Source organism: Suncus etruscus, chromosome 16, assembly GCF_024139225.1.
Source record: "Suncus etruscus isolate mSunEtr1 chromosome 16, mSunEtr1.pri.cur, whole genome shotgun sequence".
NCBI classification, from domain to species: domain Eukaryota; kingdom Metazoa; phylum Chordata; class Mammalia; order Eulipotyphla; family Soricidae; genus Suncus; species Suncus etruscus.
The window spans coordinates 68,730,109-68,753,829 of record NC_064863.1 but is presented as its reverse complement, the minus strand read 5'-3'; the positions used below and the strand labels follow the sequence as shown (position 1 = coordinate 68,753,829).

Below are 23,721 nucleotides of genomic sequence, written 5' to 3'. Positions count from 1 at the left end.
TGGAACTTCTAGCCCTCGTCTCTTTTGTCTCTGAAAATTATTGCAAGAATGTCTTTTATTTTTCTTAAAACCCATACATGAGTGAGATTATTCTGCATCTACCTCTCTCCCTCTGACTTATTTCACTCAGCATAATAGATTCCGTGTACATCCATGTATAGGAAAATTTCATGACTTCATTGCTCCTGACGACTGCATAATATTCCATTGTGTATATGTACCACAGTTTCTTTAGCCATTCATCTGTTGAAGGGCATCTTGGTTGTTTCCATAATCTTGCTATGGTAAATAGTGGTGCAATGAATATAGGTGTAAGGAAGAGATTTTTGTTTTGTATTTTTTGTTCCTCAGGTATATCCCTAGGAGTGGTATAGCCTAGGAGTGGTATAGCTGGATCGTATGAGAATTCAATTTTTATTTTTTTCGGAGGAATCTCCATATTGCTTTCCATAAAGCTTGGACTAGAAGGCATTCCCACCAGCAGTGGATAAGAGTTCCTTCCTCTCCACATCCCTGCCAGCACTGCTTGTTCTCATTCTTTGTGATATGTGCCAATTTCTGTGGTGTGAGATAGTACCTCATATTTGTTTTGATTTGCATCTCCCATATGATTAATGATGTGGAACATTTTTTTCATGTGCCTTTTGGCCATTTGTATTTCTTTTTTGTCAAAGTTTCTTTCCATTTCTTCTTCCCATTTTGTAATGGGATTAAATGTTTTTTTTTTTTTTCTTGTAAAGTTCTGTCAGTGCCTTGTCTATTTTGGATATTATGGGTATTGGGTGAATAGTTTCTCTCACTCATGGATGACTCTTGTATCCTGGGCACCGTTTCCTTTGAGGTGCAGAAGCTTCTCCGCTTAATATATTCCCATCTGTTTATCTCTGCTTCCACTTATTTGGAGAGTGGAATTTCCTCCTTAAAGATACCTTTAGTCTCAATGTCATGGAGTGTTTTACCTACATGTTGTTCAAAATACCTTATGGTATCAGGTCTGCTATCACAGTCTTTAATCCATTTGGATTTTACCTTCGTACATGATGTTATCTGGGGGTCTGAGTTTGCTTTTTTGCAAGTGTCTAACCAGTTGTGCCAACACCACTTGTTGAAGAGGCTTTCCTTGTTCCATTTAGGATTTCTTGCTCCTTTATCAAAAAGTAGGTGATTGTATGTCTGGGGAACATTCTCTGAGTACTCAAGCCTATTCCACTGATCTGAGAGTCTGTCTTTATTTCAATATCATGCTGTTTTGATAACTATTGCTTTGTAATACAGTTTAAAGCTGGGGAAAGTAATGCCTCCCATATTCCTTTTCCCAAGGATTACTTTGGATATTCAAGGGTGTTTATTGTTCCGAATGAATTTCAGAAGTGTTTAATCCATTTGATCTTTCAGTTCACTTATTCTGTCCTCAGCTGCTGTTACCCTGTTGAAGTGGCTGTCAATTGAGTTTTTCAGTTGAGCTATTGTGTTTTTCAGATCTGTAATTTCAGTTTGGAAATTTCTGATTTTATCTTTGTGTTCTCTTCTGCTAGAACTATGTTTTCTTTGATTTCCATGAGGATCTTCCATATTTCTATTCTAAACTCCTTATGGTTGGTACTTTTTGTGTCATCAGAGCTATCATCTTCATTCTCTGTGCATGGTGTTTGCCTGCAAGGTTTTCCCCATTGTCACACTTGTTGTGTGATTTTTTTCTATGTGTTGTAGTGGGCTTCATTAGTTAGAAAGATCATGCAGCTGTGAAGTGAAGCGGAGTGGCTGTGCTCTTCTGGGGCCTCCAGGAGACAGTTTTTTGGGGGCCCTGCTTAGCCCTCTGAGGAGAGCTCAGGAGGTCAGAGAAGAGAAACACCCAAAGCCAATAGGTCCCTTCAGCTTCTTCCAGTCTCCAATCTCACAGCAGGGCAGACTCCTCCACAGACAAAGGAGTCAATTCTCTGGCTGGTATCCCTAATAGCCGGTTTTCACTCACCTGGTCTTTCTTGGCCTTTTGGCCTGAGTGGCTCTAGGAGAGATTTTTTGGGCCTTCCGAGCCCTCTGAGGAGCACTTCAGGAGATCAGAGAAGAGAAATACGCAAAGCCAACAGCCTTTTCCATCCTTTTAATACTATTAATGCTACAATGTATATGTTCAAAATGTTTTAAGTTTTATTTTTTTGTACGTAGTATATTTATTTTGTTTGTGCTTTTCTTTGGGGCCACACCAAGACTTGCTCAGAGTTGGCAATGCTTGAGATACTATCTGGGGTAGGTGCCATTAATTGAACCCAGTTTGGTCTTGTACAAGAGAGTCACATTACCTAATCTTAGGATCTCACCAGATTCTAAATTGAGCTTTTAAATAGTTTTATTTTACTAGATTAATACTTAGTAGACAATCACTCAAATTATGATTAGCATTTAAAAACCCTCAATAAATGTACCTTTTTATGTCCAATAAATTTAAACCTACCAAATTGTTATATTTTCATTTTACAAACTTAGCTACTTTCAATTATGAATTATCCTAAGGTCAAAGAGAAGACATTGCCAGAAGTGATTTGTGGAAAACCATGTGTTTATATGTATATAAATACAAATATATCATGTCATATATATGTATATATCTTGTAAGTAGCCACTTAGGGGATCCATTTTACCGGTATGATTATGAAATATGGGTTAAATATGGCTTATACCAATTATATGTAATCCCAAGAAAAACTGGATATTTGCAAAATAAGTTATTATTAACTGTATAAAGTCACTAAACTTTTGTAGGTGCCATAGCAGAATGAAGAGGAAAAAATACCTGCTGGCAAATTTGTTATATAGTCTTCAAGTTTCCCCATCCTTATCACCCATGAGCATTCAAATCAGATGGTCTCTACTATAAAATGGGACATTTATCAGTTGAAATGCCATTCAAAAAGAATAAGTGGAAGTGATATTTCAACTCAAAATCTTTTTTTTTTTGTGGTTTTTGGGTCACACCCGGCAGTGCTCAGGGGTTACTCCTGGCTCCATGCTCAGAAATTGCTCCTGGCAGGCACGGGGGACCATATGGGATGCTGGGATTTTTGCATGAAAGGCAAACGCCTTACCTCCATGCTATCTCTCCAGCCCCTCAACTCAAAATCTTGTAGACTTATTTTGTTCAGGGGGTAGCATAGACTTATCTTTTTATCTCTTGATACATTGATTGATACCTACATATCTATAAAGTAACCTCTGGCAAAAAAGGTGAGAGTAGGATCATTTATAACATCTTTTCTTCCAGCCCTTATTACTATTTTTTTAAAGTTACACTCAAGAAACCTACTGTGTCCTCAAGTCAGCATTATTTTTTGATATTTTTTTGGACCTCTTGAATTGTCTTCTTTCTACACTCTGTGTTGCTGAGCTTTGAATACAATTTGAAATGTGAATCACTTGTACAAAGCATGGTGGTTTTAGTACACTGTTTAAAAATGAAGATATAAATAAATCACCTATCTGTATTTGAAATGTCTAAACTAAAATGCATTTGTATGCTTCAACTTGTCAATGGATATTTATGAGGTGAGCATAATACTATAAGCATTATAGCAGTGAAATATATCCTGTGCAGATAGCTAGTAAAGGAGCTCACAAATGTTAAAATGCTAGCAGAATTTTAATGCTCAAGAGATAAAAAAAAAATTCTTGCTCTGATTATGATTACTTTTTCTGGCTACTGTGAAAGAGAATGGCTGAAATTATTTTTCAAACACAGCAGCAGAGTTTGGGTTTTTATTCTTAATCAGCATAAATTCATTTGTTCTATTATTATCTTATTTAATCTCTTAGTTAATTGAAGAGAAGTAGCACAGCAATGATCGGTTTTGTTTTCATTATCAACTTTTCATTCCTATATATAATGAGACCCTTGAGGAGGCATTATCGACAAACCTTATTTACAAAAATATCAGTGAACATCTTTTTAAAATAGACGTTTATTATTGCCTAAGAATGACTTAAATAAGATTAATGCTGACAAATTTAATTGTGAATTTAACATTAATTATGACCAAAATTTGTTTGTCATTTATTCTTGCTGCATTCTGTTTTTCTTATGTTGAGGCAAACTAAATACTAGAGTAGCATTAGATTTTTTTACTAGAACTCTTCCCTGAATGGGTCTGGAGCTGTGGCGCAAGCGGTAAAGCATCTGCCTTGCAAGTGCTAGCTTAAGATGGACCATGGTTCCATCCCCCAGTGTCCCATATGGACACCAGAGCCCTGAGTGATTTCTGAGGGCATAGCCAGGAGTAACTCCTGAGCGTCACGGGGTGTGGCCGAGAAACCATAAACAAAACAAAAATAAAAGAATTCTTCCCTGAAAGATGGATTTCACTGTTTTGGTTGTTGTATTGAGCCACACCCAATTGTGCTAAGGGCTTACTCCTAGCTCTACGTTCAAAGATCAATCCTGGCAGTGCTCGGGGGATCACATTTGGTGCCAAGGATTAAAGCTGTTTTTTCCACATGCAAAGCAAACACCTTAACTATTGTACTATCTCTTTTTAAAACACACATGCATTTTAAAAATCAAATAACTAAATCTCGTCTAAATATGGCTTGTTTGACTTGGATATGAATTATGTGGAAACTTTCAGAAATGGTAGTAAAAAATTTAAATGCTGAGTATGGTCAATACAATTTTTAAATTTGCAATACCGGCCATACTCATGTGTTCCTGAATAAAATTGTAGTCAAATAGGTTTAAGGATATATTAACCACAAAATAAACTAAGTGAACAAATTGACCCATTGCAAATACTGGGCACTACAAAGTTTTGGTATATGTGGAAGTTTGTTATTTCTAAGAAAGTAGTTAGGTTCCCGAGCTAACTTTTGAAAAGATATAACTTCATGAGCTGGAAGATAGTATATGAAGTAATATTCTTGCCTGCCATGTGGCCAACCCCAGTAAAAGTCCCAAACTCCTTAGATAGCTCCCTACCCCCACAATCATTGCCAGTTTCTTGAGAGAACAGGGCCAGTGGTAGCTCCTGAGCACAAATGAGTGGGACCTCCAAACCAAAAAATAGTATAATAGTAATAATATATACTTATATATGTTTAAAAAAAGGGTATTTATGCTACTTATTTTGCTTTTTTGGAAACTAACTTCCAAATAAATATACAGAATATACAAAAGGCATAAAATTGCATGTAAGAAATTTATTGAAACACCTCAGAGAATGTTGGCTTATTGTGTGTTTTGTTTTCACCGTTTAAAGTTATATTGTACAATTACAAAATTTTATATATTAAATTTGGCAATTTTTTCACATATTTATATTTTTAAAATAGTTCAATTTAATGGCACACATTATTTATACTAGTGTATTTTTATTCTTTAAATGTTGGATATAAATAATACTTCAATAAATATCTTTTGGCAAATATATAAAATAATCTGTCTCAGTACATTTATGGAGCTTAATTTGCTAGCATGCAATTAGTAATTCAAGGAATAAAAGCATTTAAAGCCTATCATTATATATGATGTTTATTTTGCATATTTTGCTAATTTATGCTTATATTAGCAATAGTATTATGGTACTTTCAATAATATGCTGGCCATATATATAATCAATACAATCAATTTGAATTTGGTATCATGCTTTGTAAGTCACTAGCTCAAAAGTTCAAATAATGACAACATATAGTTAATAATTTGGAATTAAATTAAATTAATTTCATAAAGATGCACCAATTTAAATATGAATACGAGTTATTTTCTTATTGTGGAAGTTCACTAAATTCACATATTAAGAATATGGTTGCATAAAGATAGTATAGCTTAAAATGAGGCTTTTTTGTTCCTTTGAAATGTGTGTGCTGGGCAAATGAAATATTGTCATCCAGTACATAAATGAGTTTTATTCTAATATGCCACAAAAATTTAAATTCATAAACATGATTAATAACACTGTAATTATATGACTAATCTATTGAGAAAGAAATTACATTAGTCAATATCCGAACTATCATCATTTCAAAATGCGCAATTTATTAGTATTTGACTGTAAGTATAATGTTTTGTTTTGTTTTGGGGCCACACCTGGTAGTGCTCAGATGTTATATTCGGTTCTACACTCAGAAATTACTCCTGGCAGTCTTGAGGGCCATATGGGATACCAGGAATCAAACTCAAGTCAGCTGTATGCACTGCAAACATTTCACTGTGCTATTACTCAAGCCCCAAATCTAATATATTAATAAGGGTATTTTTTTTTTGTTCTTTTCTAGGGCCGATGCATATCCTTTTCTCGAGTTTCATCTCAGTAAGAAGAAAGGAAAGCAGGAAGACTAAGAAGGTATGAAGATGACATATCTTCCTTCACACTGCTGATTTCCAGCCAAATGAACAAAAAAGTGCACTTCGGAAGATTGGAGAAAAGCAGCTTTCTTCCTTCCAGTCAAAACATGTTTTCTTTGCTTTATGCCTTTCTTGCACCGAGCACTTTTAAACACTTGTTTTACGATCTCTGTAGTTAATGAAACCTGAAATAATATCATTGAGGATATTCAAAAGGAAGGGTAATATTAATCTACATGTAATGGTTTACCTGAGAAAGTTCATTTGAAAGTAAATAAAAGAGTAAAAATAACAGTGCAAAGGCGAGATTAAAACACGACAAACATGAGGCTGGAGCGGTGGTGCTAAAGGTAAGGCATCTGCCTTGCATGCGCTCTAGGACAGACTGAAGTTCAATCCCCTGGTGTCCTATATGGTCCCCCAAGCCAGGAGCGATTTCTGAGTGCATAGCTAGGAGTAAACCCAGAGTGTCAATGAGTATGGCCCAAAAAACAAAACAAACAAAAACCAGAACCAGACAATTGGGAGGAGGAATGTTTTCAATGGACAGGTGGTACCTATTTCAATGTAAATCAGCAAGATTGCTACCTTGAGAGTATGAGTCTTCTCACCAGGCTAAGCACATACTTAATTTCATTGCCTTATACTATAGTTTTGTCAGTTTATAAAATCCTTCCAAATGTGCCATTTGGGAAGCATTTAATGGGAAAATCTTGTCATTTCAACACTGAAAAGTGCATATGCATGACAAAACATAGACAGGGTACCTCAAAGTTTTTATTGTTTAGCCCATGAATTGTTGAAACTACACTTAGGATAAAGAAGATGGGAGGCATGACTTTCCCCAACTTTAAATTGTACTACAAAGCAATAGTCATAAAAAAAAACATGGTATTGGAATAAAGACAGACCTTCAGATCAATGTACTAGAGTTGAGTATTCAGAGAATGAACCCCTGACATGCTATCAGTTAATCTTTGATAAAGAGGCAAGTAATGCAAAATAGAACAAGGAAAGCCTCTTCACAAGTGGTGTTGGGAAAACTTGTTAGCCATATGCAAAAAAAAAAAAAGAAAAGTGAGCTCAGACCTCTAACAGCATGTGCAAAAGTTAAATCAAAATGGATTAAATATTGATATCAGACCCCAAACCATAAGGTATATAGAATAAAACATAGTCAAAATACCTATGACATTGAGACTTTAGGCATCTTTAAGGAGGAAGCACCACTGTCCAAAGAAGTGAAAGCAGATATAAACACATAGGACTACATTAAATTAAGAAGCCTCTGCACTTAAAGGAAACAGAGAAGAGAATACAAAGGTCACCCATGGAATGAGAGAAACTATTCACCCACTACTCATCAGATAAAGGGCTAATAAGACATACAAGGTACTGGCAGAACTTAAGAAAAAACAGCTAACCCCATCAAAAAATGGGAGAAGAAATGAATAGACATTTCCTCAAAGAAGAAACATAGATGGCCAAAAGGCACATGAAAAAATGCTTCATATCTCTAATCAGGAAGATGCAAATCAAAACAACAATGAAGTATCTCATGCCAAGGAGACGGGCGTATATCACAAAGAATAAGAACAAGTGTTAATGTATATGTGGGAAGAAAGGAACTCTTGTTCACTGTTGGTGGGAATGCCATCTAGTCCAACCTTTTTTGAAAATAATATAGATATTCCTCAAAAAACTGGAAATTGAGCTCCCCTATGATCCATCAATACTACCCCTAGGGATATAACCTAGGAAGAAAAAGCACAATGCAAAAATTCCCTCTGCACTTCTATATTCATTGCAGTGCTATTTACAATACCAAGAACCTGGAAACCTGGTTCCTGACAATAGATAAGAGGCTAAAGAAATTGTGGTAGGCACATTTACAAGTGAAATACAATGCATCTCTGAGAAAAAAACGAAGTTATGAAATTTGCCTATACATGTATGAACATGGAAACGATTATGCTAAGTGAAATAAGTCAGAGAGAGAGAGAGAGAGATAAACACACAACAGTCTCATCTGTGGGATTAAAAAAAAACAAAAAACCCCATGGTTATAATACCCAGACAACAGAAATGAGAACCTGAAGGACCAGGCCATGATATAAAGTTTAGAACAAAGAGTGGTGAGCGCAGTTTGAGAAATTACTGCCCTGAAAACTACCGTGAGAATAGTAGAGAGAGAAGTTGGGGAGAGGGATTGGAGGACATTGGTGGTGGGAAAGTTGCAGTTCAATGACTGAAACTCAACTACGAACATTTTTGTAACTGAGGTGCTCAAATAAATTATTAACAATTTATATTTTTCATTGTTTAGTTTTGGAAGGCACCTTTCTTTTATTACGCGCTGGGGACAAGAAGAAAATGAATAGAGCATTAGTCTAAAGAAGACAGCCACTAACTTGAACTCTTGAGGGTAGATGAAACAATTGGTTAGGATCTACTTGTGGTTGGGAGATTTACTCCGTGTTCTATCTTTAGGTTTTAGTAGCATTCTAAGCATTAATAAATATGACAATAAGGATTTTTTTTTGCATTTAATTTAAAGGAAGCTGCATTCATAAAACTTCCGCTCAGGGTATTTTATTCCTTCAAGTCTCCACGGGCTCTTCAGCGTCACAAGCCAGCAACTCTCTTTGCATGAAAATTTCAAAGTTTAATTAATATAATTAAAGGCAACAGCAAGCAGCAGCCTGTGAAGATTTTGCTCATCTTTTTTATGCTTTTTGACATTGAATGACCTATTACTGTATGCACGTTACTTGGCTTTTGAGGGGGACGCCGCCTTGGTTATGATTCAGTCGGGGGAAAAACACGTACATTCATCAGTTTGTAAATTGAATTTTCAAGAGAGCTGGCCACCACGAACCATCTATGAAATGTATGTATTACAGTTTTGAGCAAAACCGCCATTGTGTCACGTCGACGATGCCAAATTATGTTAGCTTGAGTAGAAACACGGTGGGGGAGGAACAAGGCAGCAGCTGAAGAAAAAGGCTCAAATGATCCAGTCACTTTCGATACTGTACTTCAGATGCGAAATGGATATTCGACTGGAGACCTGACAAAGCGTGCCTGCTTTGATGTGAACTGGTATAGACAATGACCAGTGGCTGGGTCAGTGGCATGTCTCTCCGCGAGCACAAAGGCTTATCAAATGACACTGAAAATAAGTTCAACAACCATCACATGGGAAGGGAGAAGGAGAGCATTTCATGTTTGACGGGCCAGTGAAAGTACAAGATGGAGAGAGCGATTTGGAGCCTCCTGGTAGAATTACTCCCATTGTGCTCTTAATGGAAATGTTCAGAGAACTGGGGTGATACTGTTGGTTGGTGTCCAAATGTGTGATATCTCCCCAGGAAGTCTTACACACAAATATAAATATATCTGTATATAGTTATACATATGTATAAACATACACTCTACCTTGAATGCTTTACTCAAGTTTATTTATGTCACTGGCTGGCTGGATCCAAAGTCATGTGTCTACATATTCATGAATAAAAATGTACCTGTGTCTCTGCTACCCCTTTCTTTATGGTTCTTAAATTCAAGCCTTGGTTGTTGATTATATAATTGTCCTGACTTAATTTTGAAAGCACACGGATATTCATTTCCAAAATATCCCTCATGCTTCACCATTAACAGTCATTATACATGTGTTTTGTAATCTTCTAGGGACCCAATGCGTTTTTATTTGCTACTTGCTTGTAAGACTGTTCCTGTGGCTAATTTCTTAAATTACCACTTCACTCTTACCAAATACACTCATCAACAGTATTTAATAGCATCAAGAAACTACAACAGTTGAGTTTATTTCTTCAGTATCTATTTTGCATTTGTTTTTTATCATAGCACATGTATTTAGCACTTGTATTTTGCCACACCAATAATATAAATAGACCACAGCCCTTAAACCAGATCTTTCTGTTTCTTATAATCAAATGGTTTCTACTTCTCATACCACTTGAGAGTTCTCAGAAGAGGCAATGATTTATACATAAGCTAAAAAAAGTATCATGTATAAAGTTTAGATAGAATTTGAGTACATGTCATGTGTCTACATATTCATGAATAAAAATGTACCTGTGTCTCTGCTACCCCTTTCTTTATGGTTCTTAAATTCAAGCCTTGGTTGTTGATTATATAATTGTCCTGACTTAATTTTGAAAGCACACGGATATTCACTTCCAAAATATCCCTTATGCTTCACCATTAACAGTCATTATACATGTGTTTTATAATCTTCTAGGGACCTACTTGCTACTTGCTTGTAAGACTATTCCTGTGGCTAATTTCTTAAATTACCAATTCATTCTTACCAAATACCCTCATCAACAGTATTTAATAGCATCAAGAAACTATAACAGTTGAGTTTATTTCTTCAGTATCTATTTTGCATTTGTTTTCTATCATATTTATTTTCTTCAATTTTACTAACCAATAAATAAGAATTTTCTCTAACGTGTACAGCTTTCTTATTGAAAGACTAAATTAAAAACCCCTACTTTTCAAACAAAACCAAAGAAGCTTAAAATAAATTTGTTTAAACTCTGTATTATATAGAAAAGCAATTCTTATTTAATTGTCAGGACATGTTAGTCAAGATCTACGTTCTCTGTGTAAATGAGTAAGTCTTTATCCACAATCCATTTGTGTTGCATAAGGTTGCAAAAACAATTAAGTGGAAATGACTCCTAACTTATGTGTCTACTCTGCTTAGAAAGAAAGTTTTGAAGGCATCTATATATATATTTCATAACAATGTCTGTTCTTTATGGATTTGATCCATAAATATTTATCTATCTGAAAACTTTGATACTTGGAATGTTTTCCTTAAAGCATTTGGTGCTCCAAGAAAAAACATTTGGTGCTAAGAGTTGCAGCACTGATGCCTTTCCCCAAGTTAATTCTATTTTAAAAAAATTTATATTTCCTTCCCAATGAGATGCAGAGTCAAATTTGAGGGCCTTCATTAAGAAGGAATCAGCATCTGTCATCTGTGGATGATTATTATTGACAAAAATATATGATTGAATTTGAATCTTCCTATATTTCAAATTGTTAGAGATAGCAATTTTATTTGAATTTTATTCTAATCATTAAAATGTTATTTAATATTTGTTTTCTAATAAATATTTACTGTATATAAAATCTGGGTGTCTCCATGAACTTTATTATTTAAATACCGCTAACCATTGTTTGTTGCTCAGAGGCAATTTACTACTTTATTAATAAAATTAAAACACAATCTATATTATTACCAACAAGATGTCTAGCATGTGACTTGATTGACCACCTTACATATTTTTTAAAAAGAGGAAGATAATTTGATCAAACAAGTATTGTTAAGGTTCTTACTCCATTGCAAAGCCTTGTACTAATTTTATATATCTCTACTACCTTTATTAGTGTGTTATAGCTGCCGGAAAACATGGATATATATTTGTGCACAGTAGAGAAATATATATATATATATTCCTTATAAAAATAAAAATGTATCCTAAAATTATAGAAAAACTCTGGGACATCTGTTTTATATTTAAGGAAAGAAGCAAGCAGGTAAAACAGGAGAATATTGTCTATTTCTAGGTAGAAATGATGTAGACCTACATTGTCTCTCTGGACATAGATAAATATTTTGGGCAGTGAATTTCTACGAACAGTTAATTACTGTTTTCTGTATTTAAGAGGATGTGCTTCAGTTTGATAAAGGAAGTAAAAAAGTTTTAAACTTAAAATGTAGCAACCCTGTGTTATTTATGAAAAACGTACTTATCTTTAAGGCCCTCTGCCAAAAGAAAACACTGATAAGAACGTATACAGTTTAACATACATATTTATATTAAAATGAGCTTGTTCAGATTGCTTTGTAAAAACTATGCTAATGTGTGTATGTGTGTGCATGTACATAGAGACTCAATGTTATGTGTTACAAATTATTTTGATGAGAAGTCAGGAGGTTCTGGCTGATAGTCTTCATCAATAACTTGCTGCTATTAAAAACTGAGCAATCACAATGGGAAGATTAAAGTGAGCTACCCAAGATATTTCTATTTCTGTTAGAAAGAAGGAACATTTTTGAATCTAGTCATCTTGGGAATTTAATGTAACTACAAGTATTATATTTGTAATTACAATTTTATAGCATGGCACTATTAACTCTGTAGCTGCCCTTAGCTACAAAAATACATTTAACCATGGTTCATAATTTGATAGTATTAATAATATAATAACTTATGGGTTAATTTCTGATAGCTATAATTTATCAAATAGGTAGAGCTAATAGTAAAGTTTATAACTGATGGAATCTCTCAGAAAGATAAACATTGAAAATATATCAAAATGTTTTACTCTGATTTTATAGTTTTGCAAGTGTTTCAAAGGCATATATAAATATGTGCAGAAATTATTAGGGTATTTATGCCACCAATTATTAGTTGTTTTGTTATTTTAGTTTGATTTGTTTTGGTATTTGGTGATGCTCAAGGGTTATTCCTGGCTCTGCTCTTGGGAATCATTCCTGGAGGTGTTTGGGAAAATCACATGGTATATCAGAGATTGAACTCAGTTTGGCCACATGCAAAGCAAGCACTCTACCAGCTGTGCTATCTCTCTAGTCCTTATACCATCAATTTCAATGGTAAAATATATATACTCCACAGAAATTTTATTTATTAAACTTTGTCACAATTGGAAAAAAATTAATCAACAACTCTGCCATTGTTTCTCAAGCAAGTATTCTGTAGAGAACATTTTACTGAATAATTTTACTTCAGCTTATAATATGTTGTATTTTAGAATTACTAATATTTCACAAATTTGCAATTATCAAAATGATAAAAGTAACAATTTATAAAGATCACAACTGCTATAAAGTTATATGTATTTTAGATGACATATCTGTAAAAATAGTATTAATAGATAACTCAAGGTATATTGTGAAAGTTATCAAAATGTACATTTAAGATTTAGTTTAATTGGGAACATTGAGTTAATAAAGCACATAAACTATCAAGATATGTATTGCCTTTAAGAACTAAAAGGTAAGATTTTTTTAATAAAGAAACTGGGTTTCCAGAGTCATTGACTATATAACAAAAGAAATTACTACATCATTTTGAAATTAGAAGCAAATCAAAATCTGGAGGCATGCTCTAGTAGTTCAGCACCTGATTTGCATAAGTAACTGGGTAAAGAAAAATTCAATATAAAGTAAGATTGATTAGTGCTAGTAGATGATACCTGTAAATAGAATTTTTGCTAGTTGAAATTCTGATGTAAAATGAGACTATTATCATCACTCTAAAGTTTTCTTTTGAGTTCTTTTTTTAACAGTCTCTAATTCTAAATGTCTCTGTTAATTAAACAGAGCAATGACAGACCTTCATCTTCTTTAAATACTTCGTGTGAAACTGTCACAGGAGAAGAAAAATTGTTCTTTAAACAATATGTTCAAGTGTAAAAACTCTTCAACAAATTCTTAATGTTTCAAAAATGGGAGAAAGTTCCAGGATTTCTGTAATTAACATCTTCAGGTTTTTATAGAGAAAAGCTGAATATGACAGAAAGTTAGAAAGGATTTTAAATCATTTTAAAAATTACATTAAGACTACACTGTGCTTCCACTGTAACTTTACCTTGTCCTCTTTCTTTGCACCCTTGTTCTCATAATTAAAAATAAAAATTAATGAAAAAAAAAAAGACTACACTGTGACCTGGAATAGTCAAGCGTATTTTTTCTCATTTTAAAAAATACTTACATGATCAAAGTTGCATGGCTTAACATTCAAAACAAATCAACAAACTATGAAGACATTGATGGCTTTTCAGAATCTCTGAAATACTGTCACCGATTATATCATTGAAAATGTGTTTCTTTCCTTCAAATCAATATCAGTCAAAATAATCAATTTATTTCAAAATTATGATGAATTACAGTAGTAAAAATAGTATTCCCAAATTATTTAGTCATGAATAAAATGCAAAATACTACTTTGTTCCCAATAACTCTTCAAAATTTTCCCAATAAAACTAACCCACTGCCATTATTACATGCTTATAATAGTATTAGCAGAGGCCTTTGGATTGGTCCTCATATTGCCTTCTAATTAAATGTCTCTATATTTGTTGGGGTTTTTTTTTTTTTTTTTTTTTGGTTTTCTGTTAAAAAGATGTTTCCTTGTTGCCTCTTCATCTGGCTTTTTTCTCCTTCCTTGGGGTTGGCTTTGTTTATCCTAATAAATGCTACTCAGGAGGCCTGAAGGAGGGGCTGCCATCTAGACTCCTGGTTTCAGGTGATGGAGCAACTGGCTTCTGGATGAACAGATTGTGGTGTGAGTTTCTGGCCTGCTGTACCTTCCCAACTGTGTATGGAATATTTCCTGCATCAGAATTGCTACTGGACCTGCATCTCTTGTCCTACCCAGACAGGAGACATTGGAATCCCTCCCCCTCTCTGGGGATTATGGAACACACAACCCACCATTCAACATAATAGTTTATAAAAACTGACTTTGAAACATACATATGTATTTTGGATGCCATCTGTATCATTCATAAATCTTTTGTAAGAATATATAGGAAGGTTGAGGATTCCTAAATATTTTCAAGTCAGTGGTAGATATTGCTTCTCCTAAAAGTCTTGCCTTTAAAACTTATCAATTGAGCACTGTAACCAAACCCACAAATGCAGAGGCCATGTTATCACCTGGCCAGCTCCATAGACTTACTCTTTTCTCAAAAGAGATGTGAAAAATTATGGCGACAATGGCTATGGCACTGAAAGCTGGCAATCTTGGGGAGAATAGAGCTGGCCAAACTCCATCCTGCCAAATATACACATGCTTCATCCATCACCCAGAATCACCACCTTGCCTGTAACTCTGCCTCACTGCTCCTCTACAGTGTCTCTTTGGAGATACCAATAAGATCAAACTTCAGGTATGCGATAGTTGGGCTGATATCACCAGAGACTTTTTGCAGTAAGTATGGGAACCCTGCCCCTGCATCTTCCTTCTTCTGAAGGCCTTAGAGCTGAGTATATGCCCCCCAAAAGTCACAGTATCAGCAATAGAGCTTTGATTTTCTGGACAACTTCATTTACTTGATGCTGTCCTCCCTTTAGGAACACACCAATTTAGATGCCAATGTATTACCTGAGATTATTTAATGTTCAGAAGCAAAATAACAAAATGGACAGCTAGTAATAATAAGAGATTACTAAACCTCTGCCATTATCTTAATGACTTCTTTGGAGGGAGCTATAATAATTTCACAAATTTGATTGCCCTGTACTTTTATACTTTTAACATTTTTCTTTTTTCTATTTTTAATAATTTTGCTCTCATTTATATGAAAACAAATGTATTTCCTAATGACCTCATTAAAAAATTTAAAAAATTACTGTCATGTGTTTTTTTTTATAAAGTTTTTAAGTGAATTACAAGTCTTTCACAGTAATATTTAAGGTACGTAGTGACAATGAATTAGGGCCATTCCCACCACCAGTGTTGTTCTCTCTCCATCCCTGTTCTCAGCATGATTACAATACCTCTTCCCTTTACTCCATGGACTGGTAGTGTAACAGGTTTTCTTTGTGTGTAGTTTGTTGTAGATTGGGTATCTATTCTGGTGTTGTTGACTTTGGTTTTGGTGTTTAAATGTGATCATTTTTTATTTCCACTCAATGTTCCTACGACTGGTTGCTCCTGGTACCATCCATTTTTTCCCCCTCAATTTATGAGGGAGAAAAAGCTGATTCAAGTCCTGTGATTCTTTGGAAAAAGAAAAGAATGAAGGGGCCGGTAAGATAGCACAGCGGTAGGGCGTTTGCCTTTGCATGCAATGACCCAGGACGGATGGTGGTTCAAATCCAGGCATCCCATATGGTCCCCATTGCCTGCCACGAGCGATTTCTGAGCACAGATCCAGAAGTAACCCTGTGACCCCCCCCAAAAAAAAGAGAGAGAGAGAAAGAGAAAAGGAAGAAAAAAGAAAGCTGGAAGGAATCCGTCTAAAGGCTATAACTATCAATTCAAAAGGAAGTGTAATATTTTTAAATTTTCTTTTTTTTTTCCTTTTTTAGTTTTTCTTTTTCTTTTATTTTTAAATAACTTTGTTCTCACTTATTTGAAAACAAATGTGTCAACTATATGTTGCATTTTATTTAAATAAAGAAGAAATATTTTAAAAACTATTATCAATTGAGGGGAAAAGCTTATATTACTACTCGATTAGTTTTTGAATTTAAGAAAGAAGTAATAAATTCTATGCCTGCAGTAGGAATAATGTTATTATCAATTTTTTCTCTCTTTATAAAAGTGCACATTTTATAAAATTTCCATGGGAGAAAGGGCCATTAATGACTCATAATATGAACATTTATGCTTCACAGTCATAAAAATATTCCTGATTGTGGAGCATTATTTTTCATTTAGAAAATTTATGACTAACATTCTTTAGAAAACCATGTTAGAAAACATGACCACATTAATAATATTTTCATATTATCTTTATTATATTTTTGGTTTTGAGGTCCACAATAGTGGTGTTCCAGGTTTACTCCTGGCTCTGAACTCAGGGATTACTCCTGGCTTGGTTCAGGGATTATTCCTGGCTTGATTCATCACATCAGAGATGATGTGAATGTCAGCGATCAAGACTGGGTTGTTTATGCCCAAGGCAAGAGCCTTACCTGCTGTACTATCTCCCAAGCCCTACATTTTATTTTTTTAATCTCCTCACATTCTTTCAAATGTGGTATTTAATGTTTTTAATCTAATAAATATGTACCATTTTTATATTGTCTGTACAGTTATATGGATGGCTAATGTAACCTAAATCTAAGCAAATTTAGCTTAATATTGTGGTTGGTCTACTAAGGGTATGTATGGAAATGATAACCTCATGATGACAAATTTTTTAAAAGTCTTAGACCATGAATCCCAAGTAGTCCATTTAAAAATAGGCTGTGAGCACATAAAATGAGATTTAATGCTAAATGAGGCCTATTTTATATGAGCAAGCCTAGCTACATTATGTACTGCTGAGAGTATCTCATTTTGTTGCCATGTAATTTTCTGTGTATATTAGCAGCCTTCCTGTGAAAGTAAAATACTTTTAAATCATTCTATTTGTTGCAAAACATTACTTTGGTCTACTCACTGATGAGTTGAGCCACATAAAAATTTTATATTCCCTAGGGATAAACAAAACAATGCAAAACAAAATACCATAAAGATGATGAGGTTAAGAAAGTTGACATAATTCCTAAGAAATAGGGCTGTTTATGTAGAAAATTGTTTACAAAGCCAAAAGTATTTTATGTTAGAGGCCATTCCTTTAATGGAATTTCAGAGGTGAATAAATTAAATAGAATAAGTTGAATAGAATGTTGAAAGCAGTGATAGGATAATTAATTCAGAGTTTTAGTTTAATTTTTAAAGATCATGTAGTGAAATGAGCCTTCACAATGGAATATGGAATTAGACACATTTTGATGTTTTGCCTTGGAATAATTAACTGTCTATGTATTTATTGTATTTCGACACTTGTGCTTCCAAACGGTTTTACCTACTGCATACACAAAACAAGGAAACATATTTAAAAAAATACTGTCAGTGTTAAGTCAGATATCACCATTTAGTAATATACATATTGATTTTCTGATGACTATGCCTAAGATGTGTACCGTGAGAAGTTAGAAGTTAGTAGTGACTAGTAGTAGTTACTAGAAGTTATTAGTACTCAGTAGTGAAGAGTGTAAAAAGTCCTGGTGGTTTTCAGGGCAGTGCTTAAGGTACCATGTGGGGTTTCAGGGATTAAAGCCTGGTCTGCTGTATGCAAGGCAAATATGCCCTGCCTGCTATATATCTTCCATCCCTTAAAATAGCAATTGAATCATTCTATTGTTTCTCATTTCTTTGCTTTCTACAAACTGTCTACCGAAGTTTCAATCATGTCAATTCTACAATATCATACCTAAAATGAAATTAGATCATAAAACTGTAACTTAGTGCTGTCCAGTTGACCTTAATGCCTGAAAATCTTCGAGTGTATTCAAAATCAGTGTCTCATCACTCAGAATAATCTTTGCAATCTACTGTTAATGAGTTCATCTCCCCAAAATCTTAATACATGGCCTCATATTTTAGAGAAAATAGACAATTAAGCATAAACTTCAACTTCACGCTCAAACCACCTACACAATTTCCTGCTTATTTCGCCCTTACATTTATTTAAAAGAGGTATTTTTTTCTTTCCTCCTGAAACCAAATCCTATCCTATTCACATTGCCCATATAGAAGTTGTCATTTATTTTCTTTTATAACACATTCTCTGACTTCTTTCTTTCCATTTTCTTTCTCTTTTGTGTATAAAATTTAAGTCAAACATGACATTCTTCTTTAACCATCAGTCCTCCTCTACCTCTACCTTCCACACTTGCTTATTCCTTTAAATATAGGTTAGTTTTAATAATAGAAAAAAAAAACATGGAGCTGACGAGAGCATATAGTCTGCTTGGATTTGATTTCCAGCATCGCATCTGTTCCCTGGCCACCACTAAGAGTGACCCCCTGAGCCTAAAACCAGAAAACCAGCAATAAACCCTGAGAATCTCCTGATATGGTACAAAATTCTCACTGCACCCAATCCATTTCCTTTATATAGCATATATCATAAACACTCTTTAAAAATGCCTATTTAATATAAATATTGATAATTGGCCAAGGTTTCTCTAGAAAAACAAAAGGTAGACAGATGATAGATTTATATATAGATATAGATAGATAGATACAGATAAATAGATATGTTGCAGAAATAGAAATAATAAAACATATATAGGAATAGAAACAGAGTGAATTTTAACCAAGATTTCATTTACATGATTATAGAATCTGTGACAGTATTGCACCCACAATCTGGAAATTTAGAAAATATGATGATGTAGTTCCAGTTCAAAGTGAGAACCAAGTCTAAGAATCATGAGAGCAATGAGTATGAGTCAATGAGCAGAACATCAATGTTCCAGCTCCAAAAAAATCAGCAGAATAAAAAAACAAAAAACCTCTTTGCTTTCTTTGATTGTTATTCTAGTCAGATCCTCAATGCCCATTGAGGTAGACAATCTACTTCACCTACAACACGTATTCAACTGCTTATCTACTTAAAAGCACCTTCATAGACAGATATCTACAGAAATAATTTAGCCAAATAACTATCTGTAAGGCAAGTGTCTGAATCTCTGTATTATTTCTCAGAACTACCTTTAAAATAATTCTTAAAATTTTGATATTTGCCTATATTAGTTGTGGCTAGTTACTGACAGGAACATTTCTGTAACCACTGTGCTTAAATGAAGTCATTTTAAAAAATAAAGCTAAACATGTGCAGTATTGCAGTATTTCAGAAATGCAGAACTGCATTTTTGAGTTCTGTTTTTGCACAGCTACCTAGTCACTGAGACATATGCTTCTTTCTTTCTAACACTTGTGTTTCTAAAACACATTTAAACTAGGACTATTATAAAGGCTGTCAATATTATAGAAAACTAATGTTTTTTTAATACTCAGAAGAATGATAATTCTATATTTCTCAGTCTTTTATAAAGTATTTTAAATTTTGTTTAAAAGTAATCTTAGGGGGCCAGAGATATAGCATGGAGGTAAGACATTTGCTTTGCCTACAGAAAGTTGAATCCCAACATCCCATATGGTCCCTTGAGCCTCCCAGGAGCGATTTCAGAGCATAGAGCCAGGAGTAACCCCTGAGCGCTGTCAGGTGTGACCTAAAAACCAAAAAAAAAAAAGTAATTTTAGAAGGCAAATTCAATAGAGACTATAAATAGAAGTGAGGGATTGATTAGAAAAAGTACAATTAAAGACAATTATGAGAAATACCAGAAAAAAGGATCAATCCAGTAGGCCAGCTTCCAATTTACAGGCATTTAAAATTAAAAAAAAATAATAATAAAATAAAATTTTTTTAACAAATTGAAGAAAATATTTAAGACAATGTAAGTTTCTTATTTTTTAGAATTTAAGAATATATATATTATGGCTGAATTCAGAGTTTTATTGAGGGGTGCATACCCAACTTTGAACAGGACCTATTCCTGGCATTGTCTTCAGGGATCATTCCTGGTGGTGGTTTAGGAAATATATATATGGTATAGGAAATTGAACCTGGGCAAGCTTCATGCAAGGCAAGTGTCTTACCTCCTACACAACATGACTTCATATTTTTCAAATTAATTTCAGGCAGAAGTAGCTTACAATGGGGCTGGAGCGGTGGCACAAGCAGTAAGGTGTTTACCTTGCATGCGGCTAACCTAGGAAGTACCATGATTCGATCATGGTATCCATATGGCATCCATATGGTTTCCCAAGCCAGAAGAGATTTCTGAGCACATAGCCAGAAGTAACCCCTAGTGTCACCAGATGTGCCCCCCCCCAAAAAAAAAAAGTAGCTTACAAGGATATAAATGTTCATGTGTTTTAAGATTAAAATGCTAACATACTATATCACCACCAAAGTACCACTGTGTCTCAGAATACATAAATTTCTTCCCTCCTTGCCCTATGTGTCAAGATTTTGTGGTAAGTTTTATTGTAAGAGTCTGTGTGTTTATTTTCACTGGTCCATGCTAATTTTGTTGCTTAATTTACATACTCCCTGTGATGTTAAATTTTCATTTTTCTTGTGACTTATTTTGCTTAACATGCCACCTCATAGTTCCATATAGCTATAGCAAAAACCAAGGTTTCACCTTTTCATATCACTATATAATATTGCTTTGCGCATGTGTGCGTACCACATCTTTTTTTTCTTTATTTAAACATCTTGATTACAAATATGATTGTGATTATGTTTCAGTCATGTACCACATCTTTTTAATGCACCAAATTTTTGTTGGGCACTTAAGTTGTTTCCCAATTTTGACTATTATAAAAAGCACTGCAATGAACATAGGTCAGTATACATATACATTTTTGAATTAGCTTTTTTTAGTTATTTGGGTATATAACTGGAAGTAAACCAAGAATAAGCACAGAATACTGCCAAGTATGGTCCAAATACAAACAAAAATGGAAATGACTTAAATATCCACCAACAATTGTTTGAATAAAATGCTACTTTGCCATAAAAATAATATGAGAGGCTAGAACATAGAGCATTTGCTTTGCAAGCTGAATTTGATCCCTGACATCCCAATATAGTCCCCTAGAACCTCTAGAAATGACCATTTAGCACAAAGGCAGAAGTAACTCTTGAGCACTGTCGGGTTTGGCACAAAACTGAAAATAAAAAGAAAAAATCAGGTTTGGGGGAACAAAATGAATGGATCTGGAGGTGATTATTTTAAATGAAAGTAAAGAAAGTAAAACAAAGTTACTGGATAAAAAACTGGAAAACATTTGGAAAAATAAATCTCCACAATACTGCGAAAACAGTGCTTGAAATAGTGGTTATAAGAGGGGAAGGGAGGGAGGACATAGAAGAAATGTACAGAGGGACATTTTTGGTGATAGGATGTTATTGAAAATTCAGTGGTGAGAACAGTGAAATTGTGCACAAACAGATGTAAATCTAAAGTTCTCTAATACTGTAGTCAAGTGATAATCAGAAAAAAAATAAAATAGAAAGGCACCTTGTACATATCAAATGTTTGGTAATTCTTCAAAATAATCTCTTTATAGTATTCAAAATACATTACAAAATATTTTCTTTTTTTTTTTTTTTTTTTTTTTGGTTTTTGGGCCACACCCGTTTGACGCTCAGGGGTTACTCCTGGCTATGTGCTCAGAAATCACCCCTGGCTTGGGAGGACCATATGGGACACCGGGGGATCAAACCGCGGTCCATCCGCTTGTAAGGCAGACACCTAACCTGTAGCGCCACCTTCCTGGCCCCAAAATATTTTCTTTTTCTATTTTTATTTTCTTTTTTATACAAAATATTTTCATAATATTATAAGACTAACTTTATTTTTATCTAAACCTAGAGAAACTTTACCTTTCTGGGGATATACTCAGCAATGCTCAGTATCTACTTCCAACATAGTGTTCATAATGGCCAACAATGGTACTTAGAGAACCATGCAGTATCAGAAATCAAATCTTGGATTTCCTATACACAAAGTAGCTTTTTGAGTGTTTGCCCTGACTCCCTTCAATTCAGCAACCCTCCAGAGGCTTTTCTACTGGTGGTAATTTGTCTCTTTGGCAGCTTGTCTTGTCTTCAATTTAGCTAATTTTTTCTTAAAGTGATAACCGACCACAACTAAAAGTACCTTTAAAAATCTTACAATGAAATTTATTTACAGGAAATTTTAATGTGAATTTTACTTGTTTGATTGTTAAATCTCAGTAACATCAAAATGAAAATTTCTCCCAAATATAATTCTAGTCATGGGTCTTATGCCTCCAAATTCATTAAGTTATTCCTTTATTTTTGTACAATCAAGATGTAACTCAGCCTGCTCTTTAGTATAGACACTAGCTGGTCCTTCCTGAAGCTATTGTTTATGTCAGTCGAACAAAAGCCTGAAGGAGACTAAAGTTGGCACTTGTCTATTTAAGTCTAACAACATCTGGTGAATTTCCAGGAATTCTGAAATATTTGGCCTCTACTTGAAGAGTCTAGATCACAACAATAATTTATAGGAGTTCAAAAAAAAGAAAGAAAATCTATGCCTAAGCAGGGAAAATGCCAGAACTCAAATAAATAGGGTACTTCTTCCAAAGCAAGCTATTCGTATGCATGAAGAGAAGCACCAAGCTCATTTATCTATTTAAAAGATCCTTTAGTAGGATTTAAAAGTGAATTGTTATCCAATTAATATAGGGGGTTACTTTCCCTCATGTTACCGAGATGAATTGCATTATAACTAGATCGTAGCTAAGCAAGAGCAGAAGTATGTGGAGAGATGATTCCTTTCTGCTAATCAGAAAATGGTACAAAGGTGAGCAAGAAAAAAGGCAAAATTTAGAGGTTAATCAAACTGTTGATGTTTTCCAAGGAATCACTTTCAGTGTCCAGGAGAAAGTTCTCAAACTGAATATTAACCTCCATGACTCATGACAAAAATAAATGGGAGCACAGTAGCCAATGCTTAAGTTTTTCCTGCAAGGTATCAAGAAAAATAAAACTGGATATTTGACTTTTAACTTCTGTTTTTAACTTCTGTTTTCAGTTTAAGAGATTAGGGAGGTAATTTGCTCAAAAAAATGGTTTCTCAAAAAATATTACAAAGGTCAGATCATAACAAACCACGTTTTAATCTTTACAACCCTCATACAACAATGATAGAAGAAATCGGCGTTGGATCTCTAATGAAATATCATATAGTAAGGCTTAGTTCACAAGTTTTATTACTT

General features: G+C 34.1%; 1 protein-coding gene across 1 annotated transcript in view; it reads left to right on the top strand.

The window, feature by feature from the left end:
* ANTXR2 (ANTXR cell adhesion molecule 2) overlaps window positions 1–6,642 on the top strand; it is a 154,902-nt gene extending 148,260 nt beyond the window's left edge. Inside the window, exon 17 of the mRNA XM_049790309.1 lies at window positions 6,259–6,642. Coding sequence (XP_049646266.1) covers window positions 6,259–6,297 — 39 coding nt within the window. The 3' untranslated portion in view covers window positions 6,298–6,642. The remainder of the gene's footprint in view (window positions 1–6,258) is intronic.
* The last annotated feature ends 17,079 nt before the right edge of the window (window positions 6,643–23,721 follow it).